General features: G+C 41.4%; 1 protein-coding gene across 1 annotated transcript in view; it reads right to left on the minus strand.

Annotated features, from left to right (window-relative positions):
* The window catches only part of LOC113263604 (neuronal acetylcholine receptor subunit alpha-7), a 105325-nt gene extending 90644 nt beyond the window's left edge, over window positions 1-14681 (minus strand). The window contains exons 1-2 of the mRNA XM_026510313.4: window positions 14604-14681; window positions 14197-14336 (exon numbers count right to left, since the gene is read on the minus strand). Coding sequence (XP_026366098.1) covers window positions 14197-14336; window positions 14604-14649 — 186 coding nt within the window. The 5' untranslated portion in view covers window positions 14650-14681. The remainder of the gene's footprint in view (window positions 1-14196; window positions 14337-14603) is intronic.
* Between the last annotated feature and the right edge of the window lie 4237 nt (window positions 14682-18918).

Here is an 18918-nt window from a genome sequence, read left to right on the forward strand (position 1 = left end):
CATTAAATGCCTCTCTCATTCCTAGGACCCTAAGTCAGTACATATCAATCCCTGGCCTAACCACTTTGAGAAAAAAGCCTCTGATGCAGTTTCTGCTTACTCTGGAGCAATAAAACACACAACTACTAATATAAAGAACAGGGAAGCCTCAAAGCCAGATTTAGAGACATTCTCCTGCTTTAACTATCTACAGTCTGTTCTTTACCTAACTTAAAAACAAAACAAAACATTGACTTCCAGTTGTCTCGGGGATGTACCGCTGAAAATTAACCAGAAATGTCTGAATGTTTGCAAATATCAAGATTTTATGTAATCTGTCCATTTTTAGTCAACATTCCTATTATTCCTTAGTTTTCATCAATTAGAATTTTATGATCCTCAATCTATAGATATTTTAGGCAAATATAAAATATTGTCCTAAGTGATTCAGTAACAATTTGCTGAGTATGGCTGTAATAGTTAATGAAAAATCTAAAAGTAACACTTTTAGTTTTAAGTAGAAAACCTTGTAAGGAAGTTTTTAAATGTGTTTAAGTATTTTAAAAGCTTTGGCCAATTCATAAAATAGACACACAGATCAGTGGAACAGAACAGAAAACCCAGAAATGAACCTACAATTATATGCTCAGTTAATCTTCAATAAAGCAGAAAGAATAGGGATATCTGGGTGGTGCAGTCAGTTAAGCCTCTGACTCTTGGTTTCGGCTCAGGTAGTGATCTCATGGTCATGAGATAGAGCCCTATGTTGCGCTCCATGCTCAATGCAGGGTCTGCTTAGAGTTTCTACCTCCCTTTCCCTCTGCCCCTCCCCCAGCTCTCTTCTCTCTCAAAAAAAATAAACTCTTTAAAAAAGAAAAAGCAGGAAAGAATATCCAATGGAAAAAAGAGAGTCTCTTCAACAAATGGTTGGGAAAACTGGACAGCCACAAGCAAATGAATGTGGATGTTCATTCCACTGGACCACTTCCTTATACCATACACAAAAATAAATTCTAAATGGGTGAAAGACCTAAATGTGAGACATGAAACCATCAAAATCCTAGAGGAGAACATAGGTAGTAACCTCTTTGACATTGGCTGTAGCAACTTCTTACTAGATATGTCTCCTGAGGCACAGGAAACAAAAGCAAAAATGAACTATTAGGACTTCATCAAAATAAAAAACTTCACAGCGATGGAAACAATCCCCAAAACTGAAAGGCAACCTACAGAATGGGAGAAGATATTTGCAAATGACATATCTGATAAAGGGTTAGTATCCAAAATCTATAAAGAATTTATTAAACTCAACACCCAAAAAACAAATAATCCAGTGAAGAAATAGGCGAAGACATGAACAGACATTTTTCCAAAGAAGACATACAGAGGGCCAACAGACACATGAAAAGATGCTCAACATCACTCATTCTTAGGGAAATGCAAATCAAAACTACAATGAGATGCCACCTCACACCTGTCAGAATGGCTAAACTCAAAAATACAAGAACTAACAGATGTTGGCAAGGATATGGTGAAAGGGGAACCCTCTTACACTGTTGGTGGGAATGCAAACTGGTGCAGCCACTCTGGGAAACAGCGTAGAAGTTCTCAAAAAGTTAAGAATAGAACTACCCTATGATCCAGCAATTGTACTACTAGGTGTTTACCCAAGGAATACAAGCATACTAATTCAAAGGGACAAATACACCCCAATGTTTATAGCAGCATTATCTATAATAGCCATATTATGGAAACAGCCAGTGTCCACTGAATGATGAATGGATAAAGAAAAGTGGTGTATATATACAATGGAATATTAGTCATAAAAAGAATGAAATTTTGCCATTTGCAATGGAATGGAGGAAGCTAAAGAGTATTATGATAAGTGAAATGAGTCAATCAGATAAAGTGAAATAAATCAATCAGATAAGTGAAATAAGTCAATCGGATAAAGACAAATACCATATGATTCCATTCATGTGGAATTTAAAAAACAAAACACATGAGCAAAGGGAAAAAGAGAGAGAGACAAACCAAGAAACAGGCTCTTAACTATAGAGAACACACTGATGACTAGCAGAGGGGAGGTGGGTGGGGGATGGGTGAAATAGGTGATGGGGATTAAGGAGGGCACTTGTGGTGAGCACTGGGTGTTGTATGGAAATGCTGACTCACTATCTTGTACACCTGAAGGTAATATTACGTTGTATGTTAACTAACTGGAGTTTAAATAAAAACTTAAAAAAAGAAGGAAAGCTTTGGCCAATTTTTAAAACCCATAAAACACTTCATTTAATATATAAGCTATGAATATACACTAAAAATTTTTCAAGCTTACATAATAAAAGTTCATTACCTCATTACAGGCTCTCTTTGAAAATAGTATAGAAAGGTTTTACATTGCTTAGGACACTTGGGGAACTTTATTTTGATTTTTCTTCAGTATTGGATTATAAGCATCCAAAAGAAAGATAAAAACAGAAAATCCATCCCCATCTCATTTAACAGCCACCAAACTTCATCATGAGACCCTACTTTGAGGTACACCCTGTCATTCCTAATAAACAAACTCATCCTGAAAATAAAAATATCCCTACTGAAAATTTTCAAATAATAGTGCTTTAATCCTAATAGGAGTCCAAAAGTATTCAACAAGTTAGTAGTTTTGTTAGAGTAAATGCATCATTTTCTACAGTGACTACTTTAAAAGAAAATATTTATTTACATTTAAATAAATTGTATATGTAAGAAGTATGAGAAAATGCTTATTATCTCATTCTTGGTAAAGTCAAAGGTGTTGCCAAGGAACAGGGAATTATAACTTTCAATTGTATTTTTGAGACAGGACGTTTTAAGCATATATTCAAGATGTCACAAAGGCCATCTGAAAGACATGATCATACACCATTCTGAGGAGCTGCACTGATCTAAGATGACAGAGACAACTTCACCCAAGTGTTCACTGCTCAGTTTAAAGGATCCCATTAAATATCAAAATGTATTATAGAAGTATCAACATGGACATGTGAATCAAACAATGGATTAAACATACAAAACAGCATATTTATGCCATTGGCTGAGTTGCTGGTAAGAATAAACTGCTTCTAGTTCAAGAGGTCAGCTTAAACATACCCATTTATTTCCCCTTTCCCTCTAAGACCACTGAAGTTAAAATAAAGGAGCAAAATGGTATAAATGCTCCCAAAACAAAGAGAATGGAAATGGGATCACAAAAAAGTAAGATATTTCAATACATTACGTACAGGGAGAACACATACAGGGAGGCTTAGTATCTGCAAACGTAGAGTGAAGGGAGCCATATGCTAAATACTAGTGAGGGGGCTGCAGGGTGAGAGGAGCAGGTGTGCCCCATGGAACCTGGAACCTCACTGAGTTCAGAAGTGAACTGAAGGAGGCAGGGAGGACGGAGTGGAGTTGACATGGGTGAAGTGACAGAGAGCTGTGGAAGAGAGAGCTGTCGGGGTGCCTGGGTGGCGCAGTCGTTAAGCGTCTGCCTTCGGCTCAGGGCGTGATCCCGGCGTTATGGGATCGAGCCCCACATCAGGCTCCTCCGCTATGAGCCTGCTTCTTCCTCTCCCACTTCCCCTGCTTGTGTTCCCTCTCTTGCTGGCTGCCTCTATCTCTGTCAAATAAATAAATAAAATCTTTAAAAAAAAAAAAAAAACAGGAAAGGAGAGCTGTCAACTCCCTTCTGAGAATAACCATCAGCCAGGGTTTCTCCTCACACAATTGAGTCAAAACTCAAAAAAAAAAAAAAAAAAAAAAAAAATGGATTGGTTAGAACTGGCTAGTCTAACATGGTGGCCACCAGCAAGCTGTGACTACCGAGTCCTTGATACGTGACCAGTGCTGAGTTGGGCTGTGAGTGTAACACACACACTGGATTTCTAAGACTTCGCTCTGCCCTTCCCAGAAATGTAAACCATCTCATTAACAAGGGTTCTACATTGGCTATGTGTTGAATTTTTAATAACTAGATATATTTCATTAAGTAAAATACCTTATTAAAATTAATTATACCTATATATTTTTATTTTTTAAGTGTGGCCTCCAGAAAATCTAAAATTACATCTGTAGCTGACATTGTATTTCTATCGGATAGCACTGAATTAGAGAATAAAGAAGCTAATGTGACGAGAGATGCCCCTGGACAAAGCATCCAGCCCTTTGGCACTTAGCGTCTTCAAAAAAATGTAACAGTCCTCACCCAAGCCCTAAAACCACAGATGACACTAAAACCTACTCTCAAACACAGCACTTTCACCAATGTTTCTCTTCCCTAGTTTTAAAATACAAAGAGAAATCTAAGAATCAGAAACCAGTTTAGGAAAGCTTGCAAACAAATCGTAAAAATAAACAGAAAAACAAATAAGTAAATGAGCAAAATTAAAAGAAAAAGGAAAAATCATCTTAGAAGAAATAATATTATTCAGTTTAAAACAAATGAATTAAAAAAATAAAGAAATAAACGATAACCCTCAACCGATATCCTCTGAGAAAGGAGGTCAACTGTATAATGAACAGAGAGAATAAACAGCATGACTAAAGACTTGGAAAAAGAAAGGAACGATAAGATTTGGTGAAGAGTATAAAAAAGGAGTATATAAGTATATAAAAACAATCATCTGAACTTGACGGCAGGATAGTTGACAATATGCTCAACCCCATTGAATAGCACAGACGTCACAGCATTAGACCCAAACAGAAGGAATTATAGGCTCAGAAAAAAATGGCTTTGCAGAGAATACAGTTTACATTGTCACAAAATCGTGAAGGCAGCTTTAAAAAAAAGAATCAAGATACAATAGAATCAAGTTACAGAGAAAGTACATATGGTTACAGGAGAGAATGTAAATGTTACCAACATGGAGAAAGAAGGAGGTTAAAAAAAAAAAAAAGTAGGGGCAGCCCTGGAGTGCTTACAGACAGGGAAACTAAATTATGGTTAACAGAAATGACCGTCTTAAGACATCTTTTGAAGGAATAAAAGTGATCAGTGAAAGTGACAACAGTAGTGTGAGAGCAGACAGGGAGAGCTGTGAGTGAATCAAGTTCATATCTCATTGTAACAAGAAGTCAACAGCAAATGGATAAAGCTGATCAATCAATGATTGATTTAATAAATGAGTATTAAACCAAGATTCATAACCAGAAACAGAGGCTGCTGAAGGACTCTGGGGAACAGACAACAATGGGCAAAGTGGGATAGGGCTAGGGGTTCTCATAAATCCTTACTACTGTCTCCGTAAATGTTGCATGCCACGTCGACATTTTTAAATATTAAACAATTTCATAGCCTAGGGGCACCTGGGTGGCTCAGCTGGTTAAGGATCTGCCTTGCGCTCAGGTCATGATCCCCAGGTCCTGGAATCTAACCCCATGTCAGGGTCTGTGCTCAGCGGGAAGTCTGCTTCTCCCTCTCCTTTTGCCTCTCCCCCTGCTTGTTCTCTCTCTCTATGTCAAATAAATAAAATCTTTTTTAAAAATGTCATAGCCTGGGGCGCCTGGGTGGCACAGCGGTTAAGCGTCTGCCTTCGGCTCAGGGCGTGATCCCAGCGTTATGGGATCGAGCCCCACATCAGGCTCTTCTGCTATGAGCCTGCTTCCTCCTCTCCCACTCCCCCTGCTTGTGTTCCCTCTCTCGCTGGCTGTCTCTCTCTCTGTCGAATAAATAAATAAAATCTTAAAAAAAAAAATGTCATAGCCTATAAATTTTCTGCGTAGTATACACACATTAAATAACTGAAATATCTATCCGGGGGCCAACACAGTGGATGATAAAATGTCCAAGTATGAAATAGTTCAACAATAATGCAGCAATTACACAAACAACCTTTCAAATTAATCATCAGTCAAGATTTCCACAAAGCTGCTTAAAAGTGATACTCTAAACTACACTAAACTAAAAATCAATTCTAGGTGAATGTACATAAAATATGAAAGGTAAAACAACAACAACAAAAGGCTCTAAAGGAAAGTATCTTCATGAGGGTGAGAAAGGGAAGGAGTTTTTAAATAGAACACAATAAGCATTAAACATAGAAGGAAGGTTTTATGAATTGGGTCACATCAAAATGAAGAATTGCTTTCCATCAAAAGACACCATCTCTCTACAAGTATATAATACTTCGATTAAAGATTTACAAAAGACAGAAAAAATAAACCTCAAAAGAGCAAAAAGACAAGCCAAAGGGTCTGAGAGAATATTTGCAAAAGCATATAAGTGCCTAAGGGCTTATGTCCGTAATACAGAAAAACTCATACAAACCAATAAGGAAAAACTCAACAAACAAACAAGATAAAAATAGGCAAGAGGGGCGCCTGGGTGGCACAGCGGTTAAGCGTCTGCCTTCGATCCCGGCGTTCTGGGATCGAGCCCCACATCAGGCTCCTCCGCTATGAGCCTGCTTCTTCCTCTCCCACTCCCCCTGCTTGTGTTCCCTCTCTCACTGGCTGTCTCTGTCAAATAAATAAATAAAATCTTTTAAAAAAAATAGGCAAGAGACATGAATAGACACTTTTGAAAAGAAAATAACCAACTTGAAAATTAAGAAATGAAAATGTCCTGGACTCCACTGGTAATCAGGGGAACTGCTAACTAAAATCACAAAGAAGTATCACTCCGCACCCACCATAATGGTGAACTGAAAAGACTGAAAATACCAAGGGTTGGTGAGTGTGTAGAGCAACAGGGATTTTTCATACACTGCTGGTAAGAATGTTAACTGGTATATAACCATTTTGAATTCTGTTTGGCTTCATTTGGAAAACTTAAAAGTTATTGCCACCTTATGACTTAGAGTCCACTCCCATATATATATTTATATGTGATAGACAGAAATGCATTCACATGTGCATCAAAAGATATGTAAAATAAGAATATTTATGACAGAATTCTTCATCATAGACAAAAGCTAGAATCTAAATATCCATCAATAGAATAATAAATGTTATATTCATACAATAACGATGAACAGACTACAACCACAGGCAACAACTTGAGTGACTCTCATAAAAAATAAAATTAAGCAAAGCAACCCGACCCAAAAGAATACACACCGTGTGCTTCTGTTATTCCAGCTGTATAAATTTCTGGAGAAGGGCAAAACTAAACCCTGGTGCTCAAAGCCATGCTAATGGTTTCTCAGTGGGAAATAAACACATTTTTATTGCTTTATCAATATGCCTTCACCCTCGAATACAGACACTACCTCTTTTATCCCAAGACAGGAATCTTTACAGACAGTGATCCGAGAGTAGATTCCCCACTTTGAGAATCATCTCTCAGGTGGCCTATGTGAACTATAACAGTCACAATTCCATCCCTCCTTGCCAGCTTCCACCTGCCGCTAGGACAGGTCAGCCCCTTCACCTACTACCTGACCTGGAGCCTGGAGTCAGGCACAGATCTAAGACTTTCCCACAGCCCACTCTCCCTCAGTGGCTTTTAATCCATAATAATGGATTTTATATAATTCCTTATTTAATCTCGTTAGTTTCGGCCAATTATTTTGGCATCCTGGGAGCTCTGATTCCTCAGCTTTTGCTGTAACTTCTAGCTTTTCTCCATGGAAATTTAAGCATATTATGTGATATCTTATTTTGATATATCAAAAGAAAATATTCAACAAGGAGAGATAAGACAACAGGTGTGTGTGTATGTGTATTTACATACACATAAATATGTACACAGACACACTTTTACAATAGTTTGGTTGGGGGGGTTGTATTTTTTGTTTATTGCTAAAATAGTTTATAGCTGATATGGACTGTCAAAAAGTAAATCATTGAAATAAATACCATGGGAACTGCTATTAGAAGGTTCTAAATGACTCTCCTCTCCTCTGAGGAGTAAAACACTACCTAATCCTAATAAATCAATATAAGGACAGAGATTTTCGTTGGCATCCCTCCATAACAAGACTATTTCTCTTCCTTTAACAGCATGTCAGGGATGAATCAGGAGCTCTGAGAAAATTGAACCCTTTGGGGAATACCTTCAGTGGTAGACCAGAAAAGCAACACTTACAAGAAAGATTCCTTTAGTAAAAGTGCCCATAATCCTCAGTCTATAAAGCTAAAGCATTTTGTATGTTTGTTTATATCCCAAAGCCATAAAGAGGTTTAAGAGGCATAAAATTTCTACCATAATAAATCAGGATCAATTACAAAGGTGCATTGTAAACAGGTTTTAATTTAGAATTTCAGTTCTGCTCCCAGCAATGATGAACTGAATGGTTCTCACAAATCCTCCAGTAAGAACAATTAGGATGGAAAATGAAATGATCACGTGCATAAAAACACCAGAGAACTTAACAGGGCAATGAAGAATTGCAGAGCCAAGATCCAGGAAGGGAGGGAAGCCCTGAGAAGATAACACGGCTTGCGGAGCCACTTTTCAACAACTCTTTCATGATTCTTAAAGCAACGCCTAAGAGGCCAAATAATTAAGCAGACCTTGATGAATGTGAGAGCTAGGGGGACAAAACAGGAGTTCAAGATCCACTGAAAAGAGGGAAGACTCTTGTAAATTCTCTATATTTACATCCAAGTATGTATAAGCAAAAAATCAAGAGCAGACCAGCCCTTACAGGAATGGAAGGCCAGCTCCCCATCTTCTCAATGACTAACTGGATTGGGGCAATTTGTGCTTGCTGGTACCATGACCTGGATGTTGGTCAGAAACAAACAAAAACTGGAGGAAGGTAGTATCCTCAAGACCTTCAAATCATCTCTGCAATTTTCCACGTGTACTGAGACAAAATAAAAAGGCAACCAGGCTTAGAAGCAACATCATGAATCATTTCATGTAATTTAAAAGTAACATCATGAATCATTTCAATACACACGTTTTAAACGATCTCTAAAATAAAGAGAGGGACAGAGATTGAATGTGCCCTGATGGTGAGAAATGCATGATAGTGGGAAAAGAATTCAGCTTTAGTTTAAAACTTATATTTGTTTACTACTTGGCGTATTTGTATCACTTTAAAATTAATGCCTGCTAATATTGTTTAAAGTGCTGTAATGTGGTTATACAATTTTAATTTTTAAATACTTCCCTACACACTCTATAAACACAGAGAAAAGAGAGCATGAACTACACCAGAATGTCTTGAGTGATGGTGATTTGGGTGATGAGCTTCCCCCTCAGTCTTTTTTTTAAATTTTGTTTCCTGCACAAAATATAGATATTACATTTGTAGTTTCAGGAAATACCATGTATAAAAACATTATTAGGATACTTACTTATACCTTGGGCTTTCTTCATAGATGGTGTTCAACATGTACAATTTTTACACTTCCTATTGGATAATATTAAGTTACAGTTATAGCATTTTAAATAGTGGCTGGTAGCTGCAAAATCATAGGTCTGACAAAAGCAAAGCATCACCATGGGGATGTTAGATAACACACAAGCCCTTAAGATATTGGGCTCCACAAACACACCTGCCATCAGTTGTAGCAAACCCCAAATGCATGACCACTGAGTTCTACTGTCTTGTGATTAAAGCTTCTAAAAGTTTGAATCTAAAAGTAGAATCTATAAAATACCCCAAATCATTCATGCATAATTATGTGTTTTACATTGTGTATAATTTTATGTGTTGATTCACATTATTCATTTTAAATGCCTTGCCTTCTGGACATGCTTTCATAACCGGGCACATTTATTTTATGCAAATCAACACCTAGAATGGCCTTAAGATGTATGCCTACAGGTGAATGACTACATGGCAGGAATAAAGGAGGAATATTATGGAAACGGTTGGCAGTTTAGAACCCTGCATTTGCATCACTTCAAAATGATTTCTTGTGTACCATCTCATTCCCAGCCCAGTTACAAGCCCAAGAAGTAAATTAATAAATGCCATGAGTCAGAGTTTGCATTTAGAAATAATTTAGACACTTTTACATAACAAATTTATCTATGTAGCTACATGAAGTTTATATAAACAGTTATACATCATGGGTTGGATATCCAAAGTGTCTCTGGATTCCGTCCACTTCTCACTTCCCCACAATGTGGGAAGTTTCGACCTCTTCATCCCTTGTCTACACTTCTCCTCCTCTCCAATCTATCCCACGCACATACTGCCCTCAGTATCCTCTATCTAAATAAACACAGATCTACTTACATCCCTCCTCTGCTTAAAAATACACCACACCTTCCCACTCTCCACCGAACATTTCACCAAGGGGCCTATTAAATAGCTAGAACAGACCACAGCAGGTAAAACAATCCCTTTGAAAATATGTGCTTTGTCTTTAAAATGTATGCATTTTTTTTTCATTCTAATCTATAATTTATACTTGTTGGATTTAATACAAATATCATGGTTTGGATTGTTTCCATTTCTAGGAAAATATGCTATGGCAAGCTGATCTTGCAGCTTCACAAATCCCCTGGCACACTGCCTCCCCATGCCCTCGGAGATATCCAGACTAGGGCAAAACCTCAACTCTGCAGAAACACTCAAGACACCTCTCACACTCTGTTCCTCTCCTGTCTCTGAACTCAACGCATACTTCCTCCAAAAACATAATCCTATCCTTCATCTTGTAAGGTGTGTTTCTAGAAAATAATTCTTACCAAAAAAGTCTGTAAAGAAAAATTAGTTTGGTCAATACTATGCCCCTCTTTTAGAAATTCTCAATAAACATAAGAACACTCAATATTCTAAGAAGTCTTGCAGCAAAACCTGTAGCCAAGAATAACTGAGAGCCAGCACTTCTTAGAACCTACCTTGCTGAAGGTGTTCTGTCCTCCACCAAAATCCTCTCACCCTGCCCCCATCACCTACCTGGAGAGTCATTCCTACTTTCTCCAACTGGCAAATTACTGCTCAATTTTAGAAATCTAACTACCTCCGCTTTGAAACCATTCCCAGCCACCCTTGCTGGAAATAAATGTTTTCCCCTATGTGTATTTGTAGCACTTTGTATAGGCATGTATGTTAAATTACACATGTGGTAATCTTGGATCTACACATCAGTCTCCCCAGCCAGACTGTGAGTTTTAGAAGTGGAAACCACCCCTTATTCATTTATGAATCCCCAGAATCAAGCAAAGTTCACAAAATGAGCTCAGTAAATATGTGTGGAATAAATTGGTGAAATAGAAATGATCTTTTGTGAATATAAAATATGCAGCATCATATGCCATCTCCCTATCCCAGCCAGGAAATCTCTGCTGGAAGAAAGGGGAACAATAAGAAGACTTGGAGGGCAGGGTAATGGTCTCTAGAACAGCCCAAAGTAAGTAAATGACACCTATTAACCAAATTTATGAAGAGAATCTCATGCCAGTCAAGACTGTCACATGAATCTCTTATGAGAGCCACCATATCTCTGTCCAGGGTGCAAAGATTCCAGCTGGAGAGCCCTGGCTCTGTTTCAAAACCAAGCAGAGTCAAGTCCGAATAGAATACAAATGTTTGCATATTTCATTATTTCTGATATAGAGACTTCCTTTTCACCTAGGATCTCAGGACCGTCACACTCAATCAGCTACGGTTCAGCCAGTTTAAATAAATTAAGCCAACTGTTCTGCAAAAGAAGTTACCAACTCCAAAGATGCAAAGGACTTGCAAGTCAGATGTTTTCCTTGCAGCCCTGCCTCCAACCAATGAGCAACTTTGGGCAAGTGACCACACCTTTCTAGGCATCAAATTCCCTACCTCTGAGTTGAGTAGCTACATAATTGAGATCGAGCAAACCTTCAGTGAATTAACAGTGTATGTCAACCACTTTTTCTTATTTAATCCTCTTGAAACCCTGTGAAGTGGGTATTACTATTCTCATTTTACACATGAAGAAACAGGGCTTAGAGAGGTAAAGTAATTTGTTCAAGGCCACACCATGAGCTTGCAACATTGCCTGCCGGGGAAGTTCAATGGGTTCATGGCTGGATGGCCAAGGTGAGACCAAAGTTTTTCCCTTCTCGCCTTCCCATGACCACAGGCTGCTCATGGCTGTCTTCACGTGTGTTTCTCTAACACTGGAATGATGATGATACCCAGTACTCATGGTTTTTGTTAGTTTTTAAAATTTCCTAACTTGACACAAGCTTGTGTTTTATTATTTCTTTGTCACATTATGTAACTGTAGCTGACACCTAAGCTTTTCATAAGACCCCCAAATCCCTCATTTAACCTGATTCCTTAAGGATCCTTAAGGAGGCAAAAGCACCCAGAAAGAAGCTTGCAGCTGCACAATGAGGGATCTCTACTCCAAAGAGACTGCCACAGCCTTAGGAGGACGGCTCTGCTTGCTCCCTGTTCCTGCTCCTTGGCTGGCTAAGCAGCCACTCTACCTTCACATGCCATCCAGCCAACACGAGGACCACTCCAGAGACAGCTGTGGAGCATACCCAGGTGAGGCCATCTGGCTGGCTGGAGCCAATCCTGGGCAAATGGGGTGGGGGTGGGGGCGGGGGCACCTTCTCAGCCTATCACATACCACTTGTGGAGTGTGTTAGCTTACCTGACAGGTCCTCTCTCTGTGTGTAGGGGTGGGGCAGGGAGTGTTGTTTGGCTTGGTGCGTTTTGAGGAAAATAACCACAGTCATGTCCTAGCTTTGTGGTCTCTCAAAGTTGCCTTCATATCTTTAGCTCACCACGGTCTATTTCATTAACAGGAGAGTACAAACTCAGGACACTTACAGAACTTACCTAAGAGCAGCCATCCAGAAACCATCACAGCTGGAACCCACCAAGGCTCTCAAGTACAAATCCTGAACCTCTCGAAGTCACAGAGAAGTTGCTCTTTAATAAAGTGGTTGCCTCCCCAAACACCCAGAGCCTTGTGCCGCTCCCAAAGCCTCCACACTTCATTTCTCTGACCTGGCTTCATTCAATACTAGAGCTTCCTTTTTCAGACTCTCTTCCCCTAACTCCAAATCTGCATCCTTTCCCCTCTCCTGTAATCCAAGCTCTGTAAACAGCAATTTTTGTTCTTTTGTAACCTGTACAACAGCACGTGTCTACAGCCCTCCTGATAAGCCATCCATGTCATCACATATACACTGAATACTTTAAAGCATAGTTCTGTCTGTAGGAGGAAGTACACATTTAACACAGGTATAGTGTGGAAGAAGAAGTCATTCATCACGGCAATTCTAACTAGGTTAAGTGATGTAACATGCATCATCGTGGTAGTGTGGGTATTCTTTATTTGTGGGGTTATGAAATACCACCTGTCTTCTTACACCACTTATATGCACCCCTCTGGTGGGTCTTAGCACTTTCTACATGGAACTGAGGCTATCTGCACACCTCTTTCCCACCAGTCTTCCCTCCCCCGAACACCATTGTCCCTGTGCCCCAGAACAGAGTCTAATGTCTTGTACAGACTAGACACAGAAACCCATTTATAATGCATTAAACACTTTTGTAAAATATTTGTATCGTATGAAGGATATGTCAATGAACTCTGAACATTCAAGGCAGTCTAGAAGAGCAAAAGAAGAAAAAAAAAACTTACACACATTACAGATTTGTCAACGAAAGTGAGCCCTAATAAGTCCACAAAGAAAGAACCCCATGGGGCTGGGAGCAGCTGCCTGAAGGAACAGACAAGTGTATCTCGAGTGTGGAGCCTTGCTCACCATTCAGAGCGAGACTACCAGCACTACTCTCACCAGGAAGGAAAAAAAAAAAAAAGTCCATTATTGGAATTGGGGCGAGGGGCGTGTAAATGCTCACAGCTGGCCATCTGCCTGGACAGATTAACCAGCTGCAAAGCCCAAGGCCAAGCCCCTACCCAAAGAAGCTATATACTACAGGCAGCAGCAAAGTCTAGAGATAGCTCAACTGACACGGACAGCATGCTAACACTTACACCATAACGGGTACTAAAACGTGATCATTTGGACCCTATTCTTGCTGATACTGGCTCAGGATGGGGATCCGTTCATCCTGAGTTTCCAAGCTGAGGGAAAGGTGGAACTGAAGTACCCACGCACAAGTGGCTGGGGCAGTGAAACATGTTTCCCCGGGTTCCTTCTGGGCGGGTGGGGAAACTGAGGCACACAGCAGCGGTTGGGCCCAGATCAGGGGCAGAGCGCTAGCCTTCCTGGCCTTGAGCCAGCAAGCGTGTCCCAGTCAAGCTACACCGCCTGGCCGCCTGATGCTTCCGCCACCCCTCGGAAACCTCAGCGGGGAGAGAACAGCCTTGCGGCCGGGGCGGACTCACCACGTCCATGATCTGCAGGAGACTCAGGGAGAAGTAGACGGTGAGCGGTAGCGAGTCGTTGGCCACCGGCCTCTCCAGGGGGTTGTAGTTCTTGACCAGCTCCTTGTAGAGCTTCCTCTGGAACTCGCCTTGTAGGGACACTTAAGGAGAGGAGAGCCCGGCGGGCTGCTCAGGGAAGGCCAGCGGGGGTGCGCCCCACTCCCCCTGCCCGTGACCCCTGCCGCCTAAAGCAAGCAGCCCAGACGAACGGGGCTCGCCCTTCCCGGGCAGCCCCGGGTAGCGCCACCCACCGTCCCTCCTCGCGCGAGCCCCCAAACCTGGCCCCGGCGCGGGGCGCTCAGAGCCGCCAGAATGCGCCCGGCATCCCGCGGAGGAGGAGTAGAGGACTGGGAGACCGGCGGCTTTACCGTGCAAGAGCGACGCGGCCAGCGCCAGCCAGACCGACCCGCGCATGTTGGGACTCGGAGCTGCCACGGGCCGGCGCGCCCCGCGTCTCGCTTGTCGGCCCGGGCCTGCGCCTGCGGCCGCGGAGCCGCCTCTCCCGGCTCGGCTCGCGCGCCTTTAAAGAGCCGAGCGCGCGCCCCCGCCCCGCCCGCCTCCGCGCGCTACTCCACGTGACGAACCCCGCCCCCGCCCCCACCTCAGCCGGCCCGCGGGGGCCTGGGCGGCTCGGCGGCTGCCCGGGGAACTGCAGCCAGCGGGTGTAAGTGGGAAGTGCACCCCGGCTCTGGTTACTGTGTGGGCACCCCGCTCCGCCTCCGTTTCCAACGCGCTGTCCCTCTGCATCGCGCCTCGCACCAAGCCGGGGGCTGTCCAGGGCCAGGCTCTGTCTCTCCCTTCTGTTCTTGGTCCCCACACCGCTCCCTCCTGCTCTCAGACAGAAGCTATGTGGGGTCGTTGGGAGAGAGCGGGACAATTCTGGCGTGCAGTCCTCCAGGGTCCTCCCTCCCTTACTCCAGTGGCTAGGTGACAGCGACTGGGAACCAGGCTCCCACAGGTTGGGAAGTCTCTCCAACCAGAAACAACAGACCTGAGAGGAAACCCCCCTCCTACCCCCAGCCCCGGTGTTCTGTCAGCAACCATTTGCTGGGCATCACCAGCCCGATTCTCATTTAGGTTCTGGAAGTGTTGAGAAGAGAGAGGAAATCTCTGCCTGGAGACATTCTATAGGGGAGGAGAAAAGCTGCAAACATGTGTGATGGGATTCCCAGTAGACATCCTCTTTATGTCTCATTCTCTTTTAAAGGAGATTTAAAAGATTGAAAAGTTACTCCCCCAACCCCTTTCTGGAAGACCAGCCAAAATTTGGTGGTGTGGTCTAGGCTTTTTTTTTTTTTTTTTTTTTTTTTAAACCAGGGAGTTAATTGACAAGGGGAGGCTCAGGGGGAAAAAAAAAAAAACAAAAACAAACAAAAAACAGTCAAAGGGTCAAAGGCTAAGCCGAGTCCTAGATGTTAAAGAGGGGGGCATGGTTTTGGATGGGCAAGAGAGTGAAGGTACCGAGGAGGGGCTTCTAGAGAGGCAGAAAGCCCTGTCCCATTTGTTCTCAGCAAGCAGGTTGCAGGAAGCTGAGCTGGGCAGGTCCCCTACGTAGGGGGCGCTGCCGCTTGCCTTGGTTCAAGCCCTGGAGCGTTTCAACTACGTTAAGAGCTCAGGCACTGTGGACCAGCCTAGGCAATGCCCACATTACTGAACTGAGTAAGACACGGGATTCTTGGATGACATTAAAAACTAGAGAAAGGCTCACCAAAACATAGCTAACCTTGAATATACCCAGCAGCAGGAATGGGCGACTGAGCCAGTTATTTGATTTGGAAAAACAAAGAAATGTGACAGTCTTGCAAGGAAGTGTCTGATACCAAATTCGCACCTGTTAACTGATGTATGTATAAGCAATCAGTGTAGGCTTTGATAATTGCGATAAGGTCCTCGCGGAAGGAAAGATCCATTCTTTCCAGAGAAGCGTTCATAGAAATGACAGCAGACCTGGGCTTGCCACAAAGGAGGTATTCAGCCAGAAGATGGGAACACCGGGCAGGGTTTCCTGGGGAGCAGACAGGTGTGGTCTTAGCTTCAATCAGGGCTCCTGAATTACTCGACCTGTGGCCCTCTGGATACACACAGAGCTGGCACCACTGAAGAAATGAACTAAAGGATTGCAGCTGCTGGCAAAAAGGGAGTAAGAGAAGGAAAATAAAACAGCAGAACAGAAGAGGCATAAGAAGCATCAAAGGGAAGATTCTCACTGGCATGCCATCTCCACTGGTCGTGTGAATGCAGCACTGGCTCTCAAACACATTTCCTGAAAGTGTCTAAAAGAGCTGCCTTCCATTCTAGAGGGGCCAAGGGAATTCATATACTTTGAGTTTGGTCATTGGGATCACTTTTCTAAAAGCATAACTACTTCCTTACATCCCTTGTACCCATAATATCAGAAACCTATTTTCCAGTGAGACAACCGGTCAATAAGTTTTTTATTTATGCCCTGTGCTCTGTTAGGTGCCTGGAGGAACTCTGAGCACAATCCACTCACTCAGTTTGCAGTTTAGAGCTGACCTGAGTATGAAAAAATAAATTCCAGGCTGTGCTGTGCCAGTAAGTAGGTCTGTGAGTTTGGCTATGTTCCCCCCATGTATGGGACTAGGTTTTTCCATTTGTAGAATAAAGAAAGTAGTAGGACACTCTGGGAGTTGAGCCGACAGAGCTGCAGGTCTCCATCTCACTCCTATTCCCAACATGAATGGGAAATAAAACTTAAGAGCAGATGAATATATACTTGAGTGTAGAAAAGCAGGGACTGGAAATAAATCCGGAATACTTACTCACAAGCCAGTGCTGTTACAATAGTCCAGGGGAGGGGCACATCTGTTCATGGGTTCCAAGGATAAGAGTCTGAAATTTTAACATACCCCAATGAAGCAACCTGGTCTTCAGTCTATGAGAGGCAGGGAATTGGAATGAAGATATCCACATAAACCTTGAGTCTGGAAAAACCTCCCCTTCCATATAAAAGAGACCAGTAAAACCCAATCATGACCAAGGGTAATAGGAGGGAGCGTGTTCTCTGCTTTGACTCTGGATAGGAGGGAAAAGGTAACTAAAACTCGAAAATACATAGTGGTTAGGTGTGTGTCCAAATGTATACTACCCACATGGTTGAAGAATTCAAGAATTCCTCTGAAGTAAGACTTCTATAATTTCACGTACATGGGACTCAAAAAAATTATGACTTTCATGAAAATGAACTCAAACTAAAAAATATATGTAAAACCCACACAGAAATAAACTACATGCCCTATGAGGCAATAGTCAATAATAAGGGAAAGTACACAGGCAGAATAAACAGGAAAATTAGCACCCCACAATTTGAAATAATAGGATGATCTGGGGGGGGGGAATCCTATAAAATACGTATGTTTAAAATGCCGAAGTTATTGATCTTGTTGAGTAATATGAGCTGCAGTAATAAACCACAAATCCTGTTGACATAACACCATAAAGCTTATTGCTCCCACATATCATAATCAAAAAGTTCCAGTGACTTTCCTAGGTGGCTAAGCCCCTCAAATCTTTCAGAGATATAAGATCCTTTCAACAACTGGATTGACTATGTTCTGAGGACCAGAGGAGTGTGCTAATTGAGGTCTCTGCTGGAGCCTCAACATTTACACAGCTTGCGAACAAGTAGGAGTGTAGCAGGGCCAGGCCTGGAAGTTGCTTGTGGTATTTATGTCCACATTCCTTTGGCCAGAGTCACTTGACCACAACCTCAAGCAAAGGAAGCTAGGAAATGGTTTTCTTATCTGGACCTGAGAAGAGAAAACAAAGGTAAGCAGGGTTAGTAATATGGTATACAAGGAATAAAGTAGGAATTAATAGCATAGGGAGAGAACAAAGCACAAAGGAATAGAAACAAACAGAAAATAAAAAACCCTTGGCAATTAAAATTGAAAATCTCTGTTAAAGAAGAGATTGGCTAATGATGAAGAGAACATTGGTACTCTGGGAGCAAGAGCTGAAAAAGGCACCCAGAAAATCACCCAGATAAGAAAGGTTAACGGATGAGAAAGATAGAATAAGAACTCATCTAATAGGAGTCCTAGAAAACATTGATAAAAAGAATAGGTGAGAAATTATTTAAAGAGAAAAATGGCTAAGAATTTTCAGCACTGAAAAAAAAATGTAAATCTCAAATTGAGGAAGTACAAGAAGCAAGGATCATGTGAAATAAAAGATTCATCACTAGGTAGTAAAGCTAGTGAAACTACTAAAAGCAAAAATACAACACAGATTTTTAAGGGAGACAAAGAGTAGCAACCTACATGCAAATCTAAATAATCACTGACTGTTAAATAATAAGAATAATTTGGAAAGGAAAAGGTATAATTGAAGAGGACATTTCTGGTCCTTGCAAGATGGCAAATTCAGGTAACTGGCAAAATCTGCTGCAAAAATAAACCCACCTGGCCAAAATTACAAAGTATCTTAGAGATTTAAAAGTGTGCTTTAAGAGATTTGATCTGGTGGACATCTAAAAAAAGGATACGCACCCAACAGTTAGTGAGAAAACATTCTTCTTAAACAAATGAAATATTTCCATAAGGTTCCTCCTCTTCATTCTTAATATTATTTTTGTGTATTCTTTTATTTTTTCTTAATTACTCTACTTTATTAGTCTTCTAGTTTTTACAAATAACCACATTTTAATTTTGTTGGTCAACC

This window comes from Ursus arctos, unplaced genomic scaffold (genome assembly GCF_023065955.2).
Source record: "Ursus arctos isolate Adak ecotype North America unplaced genomic scaffold, UrsArc2.0 scaffold_28, whole genome shotgun sequence".
NCBI classification, from domain to species: domain Eukaryota; kingdom Metazoa; phylum Chordata; class Mammalia; order Carnivora; family Ursidae; genus Ursus; species Ursus arctos.